The 16,615-nt window shown below is 44.6% G+C and overlaps 2 protein-coding genes across 4 annotated transcripts; one reads left to right on the top strand and one right to left on the bottom strand.

The window, feature by feature from the left end:
• Positions 1 to 4: 4 nt before the first annotated feature.
• Positions 5 to 7,823, top strand: pdhb (pyruvate dehydrogenase E1 subunit beta). 2 transcript variants are annotated; one of them, XM_047347156.1, is made up of 11 exons: positions 5 to 100; positions 186 to 245; positions 2,064 to 2,171; positions 2,515 to 2,577; positions 2,669 to 2,704; positions 2,900 to 3,090; positions 3,222 to 3,316; positions 3,838 to 3,948; positions 4,815 to 4,906; positions 4,995 to 5,136; positions 7,144 to 7,823. In XM_047347156.1, exons 1-11 carry the CDS (start codon positions 62 to 64, stop codon positions 7,287 to 7,289), a joined length of 1,083 nt encoding a protein of 360 aa, XP_047203112.1. In that variant the 5' UTR covers positions 5 to 61; the 3' UTR covers positions 7,290 to 7,823. The 2 variants fall into 2 exon arrangements, with proteins under 2 accessions (XP_047203112.1, XP_047203113.1); XM_047347157.1 differs by having other exon boundaries at positions 32 to 100; positions 189 to 245.
• Positions 7,824 to 8,319: 496 nt separating this feature from the next.
• Positions 8,320 to 15,888, bottom strand: LOC124856570 (ribosomal biogenesis protein LAS1L-like). Of its 2 annotated transcripts, none has more exons than XM_047347155.1 (5): positions 14,859 to 15,888; positions 12,974 to 13,135; positions 12,706 to 12,884; positions 12,383 to 12,623; positions 8,320 to 11,025 (listed from the first exon to the last, which is right to left on the bottom strand). In XM_047347155.1, exons 1-5 carry the CDS (start codon positions 15,369 to 15,371, stop codon positions 10,582 to 10,584), a joined length of 1,539 nt encoding a protein of 512 aa, XP_047203111.1. In that variant the 5' UTR covers positions 15,372 to 15,888; the 3' UTR covers positions 8,320 to 10,581. The 2 variants fall into 2 exon arrangements, with proteins under 2 accessions (XP_047203111.1, XP_047203110.1); XM_047347154.1 differs by having other exon boundaries at positions 12,383 to 12,626; positions 14,859 to 15,882.
• Between the last annotated feature and the right edge of the window lie 727 nt (positions 15,889 to 16,615).

Below are 16,615 nucleotides of genomic sequence, written 5' to 3'. Positions count from 1 at the left end.
TTGGTTGAAATCTCCTGGCCTCATTTGAAGTCCCGCCTTCTCTACAGAGGACAGGGCAAACATGGCGACGTCCCTGAAGTGTTTTCTGCGCTCCGGAAAGGTAGGAACATTTGAGACGTTGCCGGTGATTTTGAAGTTGTTTTCGGTGACTGTTGGTGTGAGTAACGGCTCCTGTCTCCCCGCAGCAGGCCGTGCTGCTGGTGGCTCGGCGGGGGATTCACAGGAGCCCTCCGGCCGCTCTTCAGGTCAGTCTGCTAGCTAAAACCTCTTCAACACGGGTCCTGTAAAGGTTAAAATCATTATAATAATAAGCTCTAAACACACCTAACATGGTTCCTTAAAATATCCGAGCAACGCAGCAGTTGTTTAGGAAAAGTATCTGGAATAAAATGTTTTTCCAGATCTTTGCTGAGGAGGACAACAGTAGCATCACAGTGAAACTGTTCTTGTAACTGAAACTAACAAATTATACTATAAATTATATCAGATTAAATAATCTCCGTCAGTATTCATTGGCTGCCAGAGGGAAAACACGAACATTTCCATCTTAAAATGAATAAAACTGATCCCTGTTTCAGGTGATAGTTTTTATTTTTTATAACGTAGGAATTCCAGAAACACATTAAAATGAGTTAATTTAATGTAAAATAAATTATTTTTTGATCTTCTGTGATCTGTTGGCCCTTTAAAGCAGCAACATTAAACTGATTATTGCTGAGGGCCAGATTATTGGCCATTGGTTATTCCATAAATGCATTTTATAATAAACTTTAAATATGATTTATTTGTCTTTTTATTTTAATTGGTTGCTGGTAACGGACATTGCAACTGAATAATAAAATACCACATTGAAAACCTTTTATATCAAACTTAAAAGAAAAGAAAAGCTACAAATGTATTTCTCTGTATGTTTAGCCTCATAATGCAGATATAAACTGTAATCCCTGAGTCGGTTCTTCATAACTGAACCACTTTATCTCAGACTTCATTGAATCAACAGTTCAGAGGTGGGCTGCCTGATATTAGGAAACTTTATGTGACCTTTAGCATCCTGGATTATTTCTGAGTCTCTTCTGCACTCAGACTGCATCTAATATTTTCCTAACGTGTTTGTTCATGAGAGCTGGAAGCAACAATATTTGGAATAATTCTGATGATTGTTTTTACAATGATAACAAATATTGGAATATCAGAGTCGCGGTCCGTTGTGATGGTGATATTTCACACTGAGGTTGCGTTGGTGTAAATTGTGCAGCTCTACTTTCAGCATCGATTAAAAGATTAAAAACAGCCCAAGTTAAGGAGTTGTCTCTGTCTCCATCGCTGAAGATCTCCAAACATTAAAATCCTCCACAACAGATTTTCTTTTCTTTACGTTTTCTGCACCTCTGAATGCAGACGTGCAACACATCACCAGACTGGTGTTTTTCTGCGTTTCACAATAAAAAGCAGATATTTGATAGGAAAAAGCTTTGAGAATCTGTTGTCTGATTGTTGATTCATTAGTTTACGTGTTGTAGCTAAAGAGGAGTCCAGCTGTCGGCAGTAGAATAAAATGGAGGCTCTTGTTGCTTTAACTGGTCAATTTTGAGGGGAAACAGCAGACTGGTGTAAATCTTTACTATGCAGGTACATTCTAACGATTATTTCTAAAGTTTTAGGTTATTTAATCACAGCGTCTCGGTCAGGCTTTCTTACAGCGAGGTAAAAATAACCTCAGATGAACAACAGCTCATATTAGATCATTTTGTCATTAGTTATTTAACAGAGTAAACTAAATCCACTGCTGCTGCTCGGAGCCACTTGCCTCTATAAAAGGAGTTTCAAACGTTTGCTGACCTGAAGCGTGCAGGTGTGTTTGTTTGCTCAGTGCCAGGGTGGAAAGATATCAGCAGTGACCTTAGAGAAGCAACTGTTCCTGCCAGAGGAAAATGACCAGAAACATCAAGACGTTACATAAATGTAGGAATCATCAGAAACGTGGCTGTAAAGGTCTGGGTAATACCAGAATAAAAGCTGAGAAAGGAGTCGGTAACGCTGCTCGTGTCCTCGCTGCCTCACAGGTGACCGTCCGCGATGCCCTGAACCAGGCCATGGACGAAGAGTTGGAGAGGGATGAGCGGGTGTTCCTGCTGGGGGAGGAAGTGGCTCAGTATGACGGAGCCTACAAGGTGAGAACATGCTGAGCAGAGCGTGGTGGATCAGGACCACGGAGGTAGAGTTCAGTGTGCTTACAGAACTCAGAACCAGCCCTTATTTCTGCATATGTTCAATCCAAGCTGCCATGCTGTGCTGTAATCTTAGTGATCTTTCTGAGACAAAGACCTGAGAGAACTTTATAAAATTAGAAATCTTCTCCCAGCCAGTGCAGGTATGACGATGTTGCTGTAGTATTATTAGTCATAAACCAGGTCATTCAACCAGGATCTTTCAGGAATTACAGCGACTTTGTTTTCAACAGAACCTCTTTGTGTTAGTCGGGTTTCTGTAAGGCTGCTGTGTGTTTGTGTGCAGGTCAGCAGAGGTCTGTGGAAGAAATATGGCGACAAACGGATCATCGACACTCCGATCTCAGAGGTGAGTCGGTGTGTATGAAGCTGAACCTTTGTGAGCGCGCTCAGTGGAAGCCCCACCCAGCTGGTTCATGTTGTCTCTGTTTCTGCTGCAGATGGGGTTTGCTGGTATCGCCATCGGAGCTGCCATGGTGAGTCCCAGTTGCAGCTCATATATCAGCATTTAATGACTCAGTGTTCTCCAGATGTTCCACAGTTTTTAGGGTTTCTGGTCAGGTGACGATTTATCCTTTTGGTCCATCATGATCAAGTCCAATACCTGCTGCCATGGTAATTGTGATGGTTCTGACTGCTGCAGCTCTGACCTCAGTGTTTGTTTCCTTCAGGCTGGCCTCAGACCCATCTGTGAGTTCATGACCTTCAACTTCTCCATGCAAGCCATCGACCAGGTCATCAACTCCGCTGCCAAGACCTACTATATGTCAGCCGGGCTGCAGCCGGTGCCCATCGTCTTCAGGGGACCCAACGGGGCCTCGGCAGGCGTCGCCGCTCAGCACTCGCAGTGCTTTGCTGCCTGGTGGGTTTAAAAAGTTCTGGGATCATTTCTGTAGACATGCATGAGGTCCAAAGTAGGTCAATTAATATTTGGTTCTGTGCAGTTTTAAAGGTTTCTGAGATGAATCTTTTTCGTCCTCTATGGATCTGCAGGTACGCTCACTGTCCAGGCCTGAAGGTGGTGAGTCCCTGGAACTCTGAAGATGCCAAAGGTCTCCTGAAATCAGCCATCAGAGACGATAATCCTGGTGAGATGCCACCACACGCTGCATCTTCAGCCGGTTTAAGAACTTAATGATGTTAAAGGAAAACGTTTAGCTGTCCACAGGCAGTCGTCATGAACTGTGACCTTTTTAAAGAAAACCAAGTCATCTGTTTGATGACGTGATTCAAAGAAGCATAAAGCTGGACGATGACGCTAATGTTTCTGATTAGAAAAAAGTTTCTTCAACGCAGCCGAAATCTTTCTAGAGAATAAAAGTCAGACTGGGAATATTCTTCCAACCAGTCCTGGTCTGAAGTGGTGAACCTTTACCTCTTTGTCACGCCTCGCGATCAACTGAAAGGTCCAGACACGTAATGGGGGGGGTGTTGAAGTCGACCCACCTATATTACCGCCCTGATCCACCTCAGGAGGTAGCCACAAACTTCCAACCTCTATGAACGTTGAGGGTAAAAACGGGAGGATGCTGAATACTGAAAGGGGAACGAGGTTAGATTACAACATAAAGTCCATCACCTGCCATGTTGATTTCTCTTTCTGCTACAGTCGTGTTCCTGGAGAACGAGCTGCTGTACGGCGTTCCCTTTGAGATGTCCGAGGAGTCGCAGTCTAAAGACTTCACCGTTCCCATCGGCAAGGCTAAGATCGAGAGGCCAGGTGAGTCCGATGTTCACGCCGCTCCGTGGACCAATCAGAACACAGTGGTCGCTCCTCCTCCAGAGTTTAACATGTATAAAATCTGAACTTCCTATGAATTATTGCTCAGACAAGCAGCATAACCTTGTTTGATTGAGTTACATTTATTTATGTTTTCTAATCACTATTTGGACCTCAGAAACTAAATGTGTTGCAGGTTGTTTGACAGAGGTAGTTTAATCCAACAGAAAATAAAGACGTTACACATTTTTTTCTAACTTTAAAAGGTTAATAAAAAGTTGCTGTCAACAGACTGAAAATAATGGAAATTTTAACATATTTAATAAATAGGAAATAGGTTTTAATGTGTTTTCATTATTTCACCTGTTGATCACCACTAACATCCAGTCAAGGAAAAATTGGCCGATTCCGATCACTTTTTACTGAGGCTCGTTCTACTGGAACCAGGCTTTTTATTCAAAGTTTGCTTTTTAATAATTTATGACTCTTTCAGTCGGAATGATTTGTGGTTGAGAGGATATCCGACCCTGTTAGAGACGGATGCAGAAAGTGGGATCATCTTAAACTTCTGCCTCTAAGAAGGAGCCTGTTGCAAATTTTTACTGTTTTGTGGTGAATCAGTGTTAAATTAAATGCTGGATTCATGGTGCAGAGAAATAAAATTGGTAGCAGCAGCTCAAACCTCAGAACACCAGAAATCGGTATTGGCCGGTAGAAAGCTGATTGGTGCATCTCTGTGGGACGCTACCTAAACGCCTCCTCAGTTCGTCCTGAGCCTCAGTGTGTTTGTGGTGGAGCCAAAACAGCTTGATGTGTGTGAAGGTGTCACCAGATCTGTTCCTCAGCTCCTCTTCATCTCTCTTTAGGGACTCACATCACCCTGGTTTCCCACTCGCGGTACGTCGGTCACTGCCTGGACGCCGCTGCCGTCCTCGCCAAAGAGGGAATCGACTGTGAGGTAGAGAAACCGGCCCGTTCTCGGCTGGAAACCCGTCTGAGTTTGTCCTTCAGGCGCCCGTTAACGGCCTCCTGCTCATGTTTTCCAGGTGATCAACCTCCGGACCATCCGACCCCTGGATGTGGAGTGCATTGAGAGCAGCGTGATGAAGACCAACCACCTGGTGACGGTGGAGGGCGGCTGGCCTCAGTTCGGTGTGGGAGCCGAGATCTGCGCCAGGATCATGGAAGGTGATGGACGGACTTCAACCGATGCTTTTGGTTTTGAGGTGTCTGAGATGGACCCGTTCTCAGTCAGATCTTCACTGAGCTGAGATGTTTGACAGATAAAAAGTGTGACGAATGAAAGGATCACCTGGTCAGGCCATCCGTAAGGAGACCAGATTTTCTTTCTGGTCTGCTTACAAGCAGCCAGACCTTCCTGCGGTCTCAAAGTGGACCGGATCTGTAGTTCTCCAGAGCTCAGAACTCCGGACCCCGCTGCTACCTGTCTAGAACCGCAACAAAAGATGTTCTACATGTCTACTAAATGAAATGATTTCTTTTCAAAGATGAAGCTAAACTAAAATGCATTATTTTCAGATTTTATTACAAAGTAAATCATCTGACTTTTATGAAGGAAAAAATACTTTTTATAATGAGGCCAGCTGAGTGAGCTCTTTCCATAACTGTGGTAAATGATGGGTGGCCCACCGCATTTAAAGCAGGTAGTTTAAAGCTGAAATACATTCAATTAGTTTTATCTCTTGCACCATTGGTGCCTTTCTGTTATATTCTGTGCAGATACTACATAAAAACATACAGAAGAACTTCTGAAACCACAACTTCTTGTTGCCTTTAAGTTTAAAAACACAAGAGTCTCATTGGAGGGGCCAGAGGGGGGCCACGTAGCTCTGGAGCCGCAGGTTGGAGACCCCTTTCAGAAGCTCTGTTAGACATTATCTCTGCACCTTTTCACTCGGTTTCAGTCCAGTTTCTCATTATTTTGTTTCCCATGAATCATCTGGGAATGAAAACGCTCCCGAAGGAGATGAACCTTGAAGCGATAAGATAATCTTCCTTCCAGCAGTTTGTCACAAAGGTCCGTTTCCACTGCAGGAACCAGTTCCATGGTCCTCTCCCAGTTTAAACTGCTCTGTAGTTCATCTTTCCTCCCAACTTTAGATGAAACTACTCGTACTCGTCGTCTTCTGCTTATCCGGGACCGGGTCGCAGGGGCAGCAGACTCAGCAGAGACACCCAGATGTCCCTCTCCCCAGACACCTCCTCCAGCTCCTCCAGGTGGAGCCCAAAGCGTTCCCAGGCCAGCCGAGAGACATAGTCCCTCCAGCGTGTCCTGGGCCGTCCCCTGGGCCTCCTCCCGGTGGGACGTGCCTGGAACACCTCCAGAGGAAGGCGTCCAGGAGACATCCGGTATAGATGTCCGAGCCACCTCAACTGGCTCCTCTTGATGTGGAGGAGCAGCGGCTCTACTCCGAGCTCCTCACCCTATCTCTAAGGGAGAGTCCGGCCACCCTACGGAGGAAGCTCATTTCAGCCGCTTATATCCGTGATCTCGTTCTTTCGGTCATGACCCAAAGTTCATGGCCATAGGTGAGGGTAGAAACGTAGACCGACCGGTAAATCGAGAGCTTCGCTTTTCGGCTCAGCTCTCTCTTCACCACAACGGACCGGCACAGCGCCCCCATTACTGTGGCAGCTGCACCGATCCGTCTGTCGATCTCCCGCTCCATACTTCCCTCACTCGTGAACAAGACCCCGAGATACTTGAACTCCTCCACTTGAGGCAGGAACTCCCCTCCAACCTGAAGAGGACAACCCACCCTTTTCCGGTCGAGAACCATGGCCTCGGACTTGGAGGAGCTGATCTTCATCCCAGCTGCTTCACACTCGGCTGCGAACCGCCCAGTACATGCTGTAGGTCTTGGCTAGAGGGGGCCAGCAGAACCACGTCATCTGGTCCCCAAACCAGACCCCCTCCGGCCCTTGGCTGCGTCTAGAAATCCTGTCCATAAAAGTTATGAACAGGACCGGTGACAAAGGGCAGTTCTGCCGGAGTCCAACATGCACCGGGAACAGGTCCGACTTAGTGCTTAGTGATGGACTTAGATGAAACTAGCGGCGTTTAAACCCAGCAGCTGAAAGTCGCTGTTTTGTAGAGCTTACAGGAAATGCTTGAATAAAACCTTCTGCTGCTCTTTAACCTTTTTTATCTCCTGCCATCTTCTTGTGTTTTAGGTTCTGCTTTTAACTACCTGGACTCTCCGGTTACCAGGGTGACGGGCGTGGACATCCCCATGCCATACGCCAAAATCCTGGAGGAGCACAGTCTTCCTCAGGTCAAAGATATCATCTTCTCAGTGAAGAAAACCCTCAACGTCTGAGAGACGAGGGGAGTAAACGCAGAGGTGTAAATACGTTTAAATCTTCCTTCCGAAACGCTCCCCAGTTTCCTGACCGATGTTTTACTCTGCGGACTCGCAGAGTTCGGATCAGTCAGGTCCGGGCACGGTGTCTTCGCCTTACACTTCCTCCCTTTCAGAATAAAAGCCACTCTGTCGGTGTGGACGTTTGGGACCAAACTGCAGAGCGAGCGAACCAGAATCTGAAGAAATGTGTCTTTACTTTAACCAAATCATTTAAAACGTTTCTGACTTTAACATCCGAGCATCAAGAACTTTGTTCTTAGAGTTCTTCAAACATCTCTGCAGTTTGTTCTCCAGCTCCCACGTTTCTAACCACCACATCTCACATCCAGACCTCAACCTTCATCTTCTCTCCGGCCCGAGTCGCAGAAGCCGAGCAGCGCCGCTGAAACCTGGTGTGTTGGGAATATTTATTGTAGCTGCAGCAGCTCTGTGAATGTTTCTGTTGCTGAAAGTGACTCTGTTACACAAATAAAATCCTGTTAGTCCTTTTGGCACTGTTCTGTTCTTCCACCTCAGAAACGGGTCGGTTCTGCTCGTAGTTTTTATCGCTGTAGCTTTAAAACCAAACTGTCGCTGAGTTAAAAGACGCGAGAAAAGAAGCGTTTTTATTGGTTGTTTAGATCGGATCTGAGACTTTTTACAGATTTAGAGACAAGTTTGGACCAAATTAATTATCCATAAAATGTGATGGGGGGGGGGGGGACCTAACGACCCATCTGGGGTCCGTAGGACCCCTTAAAAACCCTTCAGAGTCTTTAATTCGTCATATATTAACAAATCTGACATTGGATCGCTTAAAGCCAGTTTCCTAAAATATTGTTTTTATTTTCCAGTCAATTCATGCAGACGGAGATTTTTTTTGGTTCGGTTTATCCGAGCTTTGGTGTCCAAACTGGAAGCAACACCGATTCTGAACATTTTCTGTTTCTTATCCAAGCCAGAAAATAAATCTTTGGACATAAAAAGCTAATTTATAGATAGCAGGTTAAATGTGTGTCAGTATAATTTTATTTTCTTTAATAAATGCTGATATTATTTCTGTCTCCACCAAACAAAATATACAGAAGCGCATCTTGATGGGAAGAAGCTGAAGAGACACCAACCTCTGAACTGAGTTAAAAAGGCAAAAAACATTTAAAAACAGGATCTGATTAAATTGGATGATATTTGCTTTAACAGCCAAAATTATTCTCAAATAAATGTGGGGAAATCAGAATTGGAAGCAAATTACAATAAATCATTAAGAAAAGTTAAATCTAAAAGTTCTTCAAAGCAAGTCCTTCAGTTGAAGTTCCTGCTGGTTTCTGAGGTTCCTCGTCAAAAGATACTGAATCTGCAAACAGGATCTTCTGCAGGGTTCATGAAGGCAACATCCTGTTCAGATCCCTTAAAACTGAAAACAGCCTCCCCCAACTGAGACGTCAGAGTAAGATCCAAACATTGTTCTGATTCTGGGAGCTCAGGAGCTTCACTTTGAGACAGCAAGGTCTCCAAACTGCAGTCGGATCACGACAAGGAGCAGAACACGATGAACAATCTACCTCCAACTGGGAGTGCTGGAAACCTCAGAGGGAAGCCGTCTCTTCGAAGATGAGAGAAAAATGTCTCCAAATGAAATCGGTCCGTTTACATTAAAGGAGTTCCTGCAGGGTTCAAACTCTCTCCATGTTTTCCTGAATGTTCCACATTCAACTTTCCAGACTTCCCAGTCTGCTGCTTTCACCCTGAAATAAAAACTAAAACTTCATGGTAAATATTTCCACAGCAGATATGATTTAAATATGTAAGAAGGAAGGAAGACCTGAGGAGAGGGGAAGGAGGAAGGGAGGAATCTAGGAAGAGCCGGGCCGGCCCAAGGCATAAGCACACTAATCAGGGGCCTTCTATAAATGTTTGAATTTAAACATGAACCATAGATCTAATATTTATTTGTTCACTGAGAATGAGAATATTAATTCAGTTTTATTCATATAGCGCCGATTCACAACATGTCGTCTCAAGACTTTTAGAAAATCAGTCAAATCATTCAGATCCTCAGGTCCAATTAATCCTCAGGTCCAATTAATCCTCAGGTCCAATTAATCCTCAGGTCCAATTAATCCTCAGGTCCAATTAATCCTCAGGTCCAATTAATCCTCAGGTCCAATTAATTATGTCAGGTTCAGTTTATTATTCCAACTGATTAAAATGAAACCCAGCAGTTTGCATATTAAGTTTGATTTGACAGAATAGATCAACTGTTTAATATTTAAATTTACGTTTTAAAGGAATTTGGAAGTTCACTTTGTAGAAGAACAAACTATAATCTTTATTGCTTAATTGTTGTGTTACCATGGTTACAGTCTGACACTACGAGTTTTATCTTTTCGTGTTTGAGCTCAACTTCTCAGCCAATTAAACTTGTCCCCCGGTCCTTTCTACTGGAACTCTGTTGGTGATGTCCTGGAAGAGAAGGCCTCTTCCAGAACCGGCCCGGCCCGGCCCTGAACTTTGAAAAGAGCGAAGGAAGAACATGAGAAGGAGGTAGGGAACAAGGATAGAAGAACACAATGAAAAAGAACAGAAGGAAGGCAGGTAGGAGATGAGAAAGTAAAGGATGCAAAGACACAAGGGAGTAATTCTAGAAATGAAAATATTCCTCCTGACTCTTATTTAGCTTTACCTACTTTTCCATATTTCTCCAGACTGTAGGAACCCTGAAACTATTTTAGACTCCCGGTGATGAACGAGGCAATTTAATCCGAGCTTTGAACAACCTTCTAACCAGCTTTCAGAGATCAGATCTTTCCCTCATGCTTGTATTTCTGAGGGAATAAGGCACTAAGACTCTGAAAGCAGAAACCAGAGCAAAGCTGTGGTTCTGAGGCCCGCCGAGGAGCCCAAAATAACACCACAGAGTGCTCAACCTGCAGTTTAACAGTCATCGCTCTTTATTCTCCTTACATGTTACAAATGTTAGAAATCTGTCAGCAACAGAAGAATCCAGACTCTCCTCTGATCTTCTAAAACGATGATGTTTCAGCTCAGATATGATCAGAGCTTCATGTGGAAAAACGGAGATTATCCTCAGATCTTCATCATCTCGGCTGCTTTCAGCCTCGGATCCAAACATTCCAGTTTTCCTCCAGCTGCTGACCTCCTACAGTTCCCAGGATTCCTCTGAACCATTAAAGAGGGCGGGGTCTCTGTGCAGCGTTTTCATAAAAAGGTGTGGCCTGTTGAGTTTGTGGGCGGGGCATAACTTGTCTTAGGGTGCCGACAGGTCGGATCGTCCCACCTCTGAGGTTCCCTTCAGCAAACCGAGCCTCACCACCACCACCTTCCTCTTCTTCTGCTCCAACTCATCCTCCTCTTCTTCATCCTCATCCTCCTCTCTCTCCTTCCGCTTCACTCTCCTCTCCTTCCGCTTCTCCTCCCTCCTCTGCTTCTTCGCCTTCTTCCTTCTCCTCCTCCTCTCCTCTTTTTCCATCACAGCTGGATCCTCCTCTTCCTCCTGCAGTCCGTCCTGAACTTCTTCTTGTTCCACTTCTTCCTCCACCGCCACCATCATTTCGTCTTCCTGCTCCTCGTCGTCGTTCTCCTCCTCCTCTTCTTCTTCCTCATCCTCCTCATCTTCATCCTCATCTGTCGTCTCTTGTTCCATATCATCCTTTATTTGCTCGTGTTTCAGCATCAAACCCTGATCCCCGTCCTGTTCCAGCAGACAGAAAATACAGTTAATAGACTGAATGTCCCAACTACGCCCTCATGTGGCCAAAACAAAAACTACTCAAAAATAAATTGTATAAACTGACATTTTTACTGTGATGAGAACAAAGTAACAGATCTGACCTTTTAGCACAAGAACTTTGTGAGGCTTTATATTTTATTCTTCTATGCCATGCATTGTTGTGCTTATTTTAGCTGAAAGAGCCTTAGAAGAATAAAGGTCCAAAGCACTAATCAGAGCTGCAGAGATAAGGCTGAAGATGGAACAGTTGCTTGCTTAGCACTTCCTCCACCAAACAGGAGTTAATTTTTACCCAATATTCCCTTCGGTAGTAACAGGATAATCCCTCTGTTCTGAGATCCAGATTGAAGCAATCCCACCCAACCAGGATTATTGATCCTTCACTGATTATAAATCATAAAGGTCATGTGACTGTGGGGTTATTCTCCACATCTCAGGTTTTTATTTTTAATCATTTGGATTTTTACAGTGTTAAAACCCAGTTTCTGGGCCCATTCTGGACCCAGCTGTTGCTGTGGGTGGAGATCTGTGTTCCCGGGTTGCAGTCGCTCTCCTGCAGGTGAAGGATCTACAAGAATCTGTAAATTTGAAACGGCCCAGAAGATTGAAAGGTTTTAGGAGGTTCTGGAGAATAACAATTCAGCAACCTACAGGAGAAATGAATCTTTAGGTACCAGAACCGCTCCTTTGGCCCCTAAAATATTTTAATATTTTAGTTCATTAAACGTCTCCTCTGAGCTGTTTAGATGCAGTTTGTGTCACTATTTCCTTGCATTGCTTTTAACTGAATATTTAGTAAATATTCCTTATTGAGATTAATAATAAATTACTTCCTGATTATGTTTATTAAATATTCTCAGTAAGTTAAAGTTTTACTCTTTTAACTAAATCCCTCCTTTCTTCTCTGATGGAAATTATTCATCCTTCAGACCAGCTTTTAATTAAACATTAATGTAGTTTAATGAAACTCATCACAGCTTCAGGTATGAATCATGACATTTCTTCATGGATGTCCACTAAGTTCTCAGGTGTTCAGGAAGGTCTGAAATCCTATTTTCTGTTATTCAAATTGTAATCTTTGGGATTTTTATTGGTTTTGGCAAAAAATGGGAACAAATTGTGTCTTGAAGAGACAAAAAATTAAATTTAAAACAGTTTCTGTGTCGAGTTCTGCAGCCTTTTTACTTGACTGAAGAGTTATATCCAAAAGAAATGCCTGATAGAACTTCGGAACGCCTGGAGAACTGTTGACAAAGACTCCTTTACAGGACGATCTGGATCAGAACCACTGCTGGTTCTGCTCCAAGCCCAAACTCACCATGTCTTTGCCGTTCCGCAGCCGGTGCAGCAGCAACCGGACGGTGTCTTTGTTCTGACACAGCCCCATGGTGTTCAAGGTGTCGAGGGCGGAGCCTGAGCAGCCCTGCAGCCGTAGCTCCGCCCCCAGAGCCGCCTGCAGGAAGTTGTTCCTCCAGATGTTTCTGGTGAAGAGCGGGATGGAGAGCGCCACCACAGTGCGGCGCTCCAGCAGCGTGACGGCCTGCTCCTCCGTCAGCTGGCTGCTAAACAAACAGGAGAGATGCTGTTCAGAATCAGAACCACAGACCAGGATGAGTTCTGACAGGATCCATCTCGACTCACTGGCTGCTTTTGTAGAGGGTGTTGATGTCTGGAAACATGGAGTTCAAGCAGGCGGTGACGAGCGGAGCATTTTCCTGGGCCCAACTCAGACATCTCTTCCAGGGGAAGGAGGACAGTGGCTTCCTGCCAGACACCTTCTGATGGAAGGGACTGTCCGCCTTCCGAGACAGCACCTTCATCTGCAGCATCGGCGCCACAAACAGCAGAGGTATGGTGAGAAACCAACAGCTCCTTACAGTCAGCGTTCCCTGACAGCCCACATCCTCACCTCGTTTTTCAGCTGTTTTCTCCAGAACTCCATCATGGGCTTCCGAGCACCTTTGGACGACCAGAGCATTTGGAAAGCGGCCTTGTAGCTCGACTTGCTGACCAGCAGAGCAGCTTTGCTCTTCTTTCCCATCCTGCGGCTCGACATCTGCTTGTCCTTCCCCTGGAAACAGAATCACTGAGCTGAACACGTTCAGACCTGCTTAATGAGCCTCTGTGAATGAAACCAAGATCAGACGAGGAGTTTCACGCGGTTTTAACAAGATCTGGGTCAGAATTTTCAAAAATCACCAGGATTCTGCTGTATGAAGACAGATGATTGTTAAAGGATACTTGTGAAAAATTCACTTTATGATCATTTTTATATCTAATGCTTCTACAAACAGTCCAAACGCAAAAAAACATTCGGCCGTTTATTGGCTATAAATAAATGTTTGATTTTTCTAGAAAACGTGCGGTTTCAAAAGCTGTGTAATTGTGACGTCACGATTACACCAGCACCTAGCAGCTGAAGCGGAGCTCCACCCGCTTGATTTCCAGTAGAGGACCACGTCTCGCCAGCTGGTTTTACCTTAGATGTTCTGTTGTTGGCTGCAAAGACCCACATGTGTCCATGCATGTTCTGTCGGATAACAGAGATTCGTGGCTTCATTTTATTTTTGAGTTCAATGTTTCAGCCACGTTGCTGAAGACAGAACTAGTTTACGTGAATCATTTCACCACGAACTGCTTTGAAAACTCACATCAGAACATGTCAGGATTTACAGAAAGACTGAAGAACTATTCAGTTCCTGCTGTTGGTGGCGGATCTGCAGATGACACAGAAATGTAAGTACTTGTGTTTTATAAGTTTCATTTTCACGTCTGTGAAGTACTGGTCGGATACAGCTAATTTGCATAACAAATTAAATGTCTCCTCATCTCCATCTCTCTACCAAGACACCTGAATGTTTTGGCTTAACCTGACAGGGAATTCTGAACTGTTAGTAACCCCACAGCATGATACTTCCACCACCGTGTTTCACTTTGGGTACAATGTTTTGGTGACACTGTTATTTTTTGTAGCAAATCTAATTTTATAAGACATTCTGGCTGTGGGTCTGGAGAGGTATCATCCAGATCTGGGTGTCTCCTTTAGAAGAAGAAGCTTTTGTTCTTCCACTCCTTAGTCCAGACCATACAGAACACGATCAGTGCTAACTTGCAGCTCCTGCAGCCTTGTTGACAGCATCTCTCACCAATTTCTATGAGTTATGGAGAAAGGTCCAGTTTTTGTGACATCATTGTCAAAACATCCTACCTCCTGTGGTAAATATGGTACATTGACCACTGAGCTACCTATCAGGTTCACCAGATTCTCTAACTGTGAAACTGAATCAAAATGTACTAGTCTAGTAGTACTCTAAGGGTATGCAAACCAGATTAATCCAGGTTCTGACCCACGAAATACCAGTGGAAGAGACATGACCCCGACTACGAGTAAGTTAGGCAAGACTTACTAGTAAGTCAGTAAAACAGGGTTTATTATAGCAACAGAAATATTTTTACTTAACGTTGTTACTAAATTTACTGGTTTATCTGTTAATCTCTGAAACCACACACTTGTTAACTCACAGAACCAAGTGGGATCCATTGGTCTACATGTCCTCTCTGGTCCAGACCTGACTCCATGAGGTCAGTTTTATTTAATGTGGACATCCTTTAGCTACACTGTTTCTCAGGTCACATCATGCTGGAAATCTGTCTACAACCTGACCCAGATCTGACCATGAAGGCTGGGTTTTTCAGCTGGACCTTTTCTAAAGCGGGCTGGCTTCCAGCATCTTCTGTGGGAGATCACCTGAACTGATACTTGGCTATCGCGATAGTACCGGTCGTTCACACACCTTTCTCGCCTCTGGCGGCTTCAGCCACAGCGAGCGCTTGCCGCTCTGTCTGCGCTTGCCTTTGGTCCTGATGATCTGGGCGCAGGTCTCGCACAGGAAGGACTTTTCGTGGACCACGGAGTCCGGGAAGACCCAACGCACAGTCTCCGTGGTGGTGAAGGTGTACACCGCCCTGCGGTTGAAGGAGCGGCCCTGCCGCTGGAACAACCGCCTGCAGCAGCAGCAGTTTCTGTCCTCAGGCCGTTTGGACCGCCGCGGGCTGCCGCGCTGCGCCGCATCAGCGCAGCTCACAGCGGGCTCCTCTCCAGTCTGAGCGTCCTGTTCGGTCCCACCGGGACAGTCCACCTCTGCACCAAGAGCGGGTTCTGGAAGCTCCAGCTGTGGAGGTTCGGAGGGTTGTAGCGCGCTGCTCGGCTCAGGTTCGGGTGGATCCGCGGTGTGTGCGTAGTCATGCTCGTTGGATTCGGCTGCAGGTCCGTTTCCCTCTGCTATCCCAGGGTTCTCAGTCTCCATGATCGAGGGGACTCTCCGGTTCGGGACAGACTTTGTAAACGGTCTGGCGGGCCTGCGGTAACCTGGACCTCCAGGTAGGTGGATCAGAACCGGAACTGCGCCAAGCGTTTTTAGGATGAAGTGTTGCGTTGTAGTATTTGCAGCGATGAACTATGGAACAGATGGAGAACTCAGAACTGCAGTAACAGGATGTAGTCTCCAATAAACAAAACACCTTCCGCTTCTCCACGCTGCTTCGGGCGCCACCGCGCGGTGGGAAGCTAGTACTGCAAGTCCTGGCATTTATATGCCAGTCTCCCTTTGCTGCTAAGGTTCTGTTCATGCATTTAAAAACCCAACAACACACTCTGTAAACAGGATTTTAACTGACAAGAATATATCTTTTCAGCCTAAACTTGTATGTTTGTAATATGAATAGAATTCACTAGAAACTTTATTTGTCTGACACCAAAGGCAACATAAATTTGTGTTTCAATGTATGAAGCTGTGTGATTTTTATCTGTGACAAGTTCCACATATAAAAGACTTTTTAACTCTTGGTGGATGTTTTGACGTTGTTTGAAATTGTTCGTGGGCAGACTTGGAAGGAATCTCACTGCCTTAGAGGAGAAGCAACCCCACACGGTGACTAGAATATCGAATACAATACAATAGAAGACGAAGTTCAGAGGTACCAGCAGCAAAGATTCAAACAAAGGTAAAAACAAAAAATAATAAGAGACTTTACAGTAAGGGCACATTTACAACATAAGAAATATATATATTACAGTTATTAAAATAGCATATTCAGGTTCTTAGACATGTGCAACTGAATAAGACAATTTAAAAATATACAAACTGTGCTTGTACATTTGTACATAAAAACAACAGCTTCTTTATAAGTATATGGAAAAACTATGCAAATAACAGCAGGGATGTAAACAAGTTGAGTTTTTTGGGAGTAGTGATGGTTATAAAATCTAGCAGCTGCTGGGAGCAAGGGTCTGTGATAAGGCTCCTTGGTGCACCTAGGATGCAGCAGTCTGTCACTCAAGGAGCTCTCAAGTTCTATTATTTTTCTTAACACGAGACTCATGGTAGCTTTCAGAAAGTCTTCTGAACAGATAATAGTATAGATGTTCAAATCTAAATGAACCTTCAGTCTGTTCTTGATGTTGCTATCATTTTTGTCACAGACCTTTGCCCAAAAACCGTCACATTAGACCCACCTGCTGCTAATTTTTAGCAAACTCTGCACTGGTGGT

The sequence above is a fragment of the Girardinichthys multiradiatus genome, chromosome 20 (genome assembly GCF_021462225.1).
Source record: "Girardinichthys multiradiatus isolate DD_20200921_A chromosome 20, DD_fGirMul_XY1, whole genome shotgun sequence".
NCBI lineage: Eukaryota > Metazoa > Chordata > Actinopteri > Cyprinodontiformes > Goodeidae > Girardinichthys > Girardinichthys multiradiatus.
Note: the sequence above shows the minus strand (reverse complement) of the source record. Positions and strands in the feature narration are given on the sequence as shown.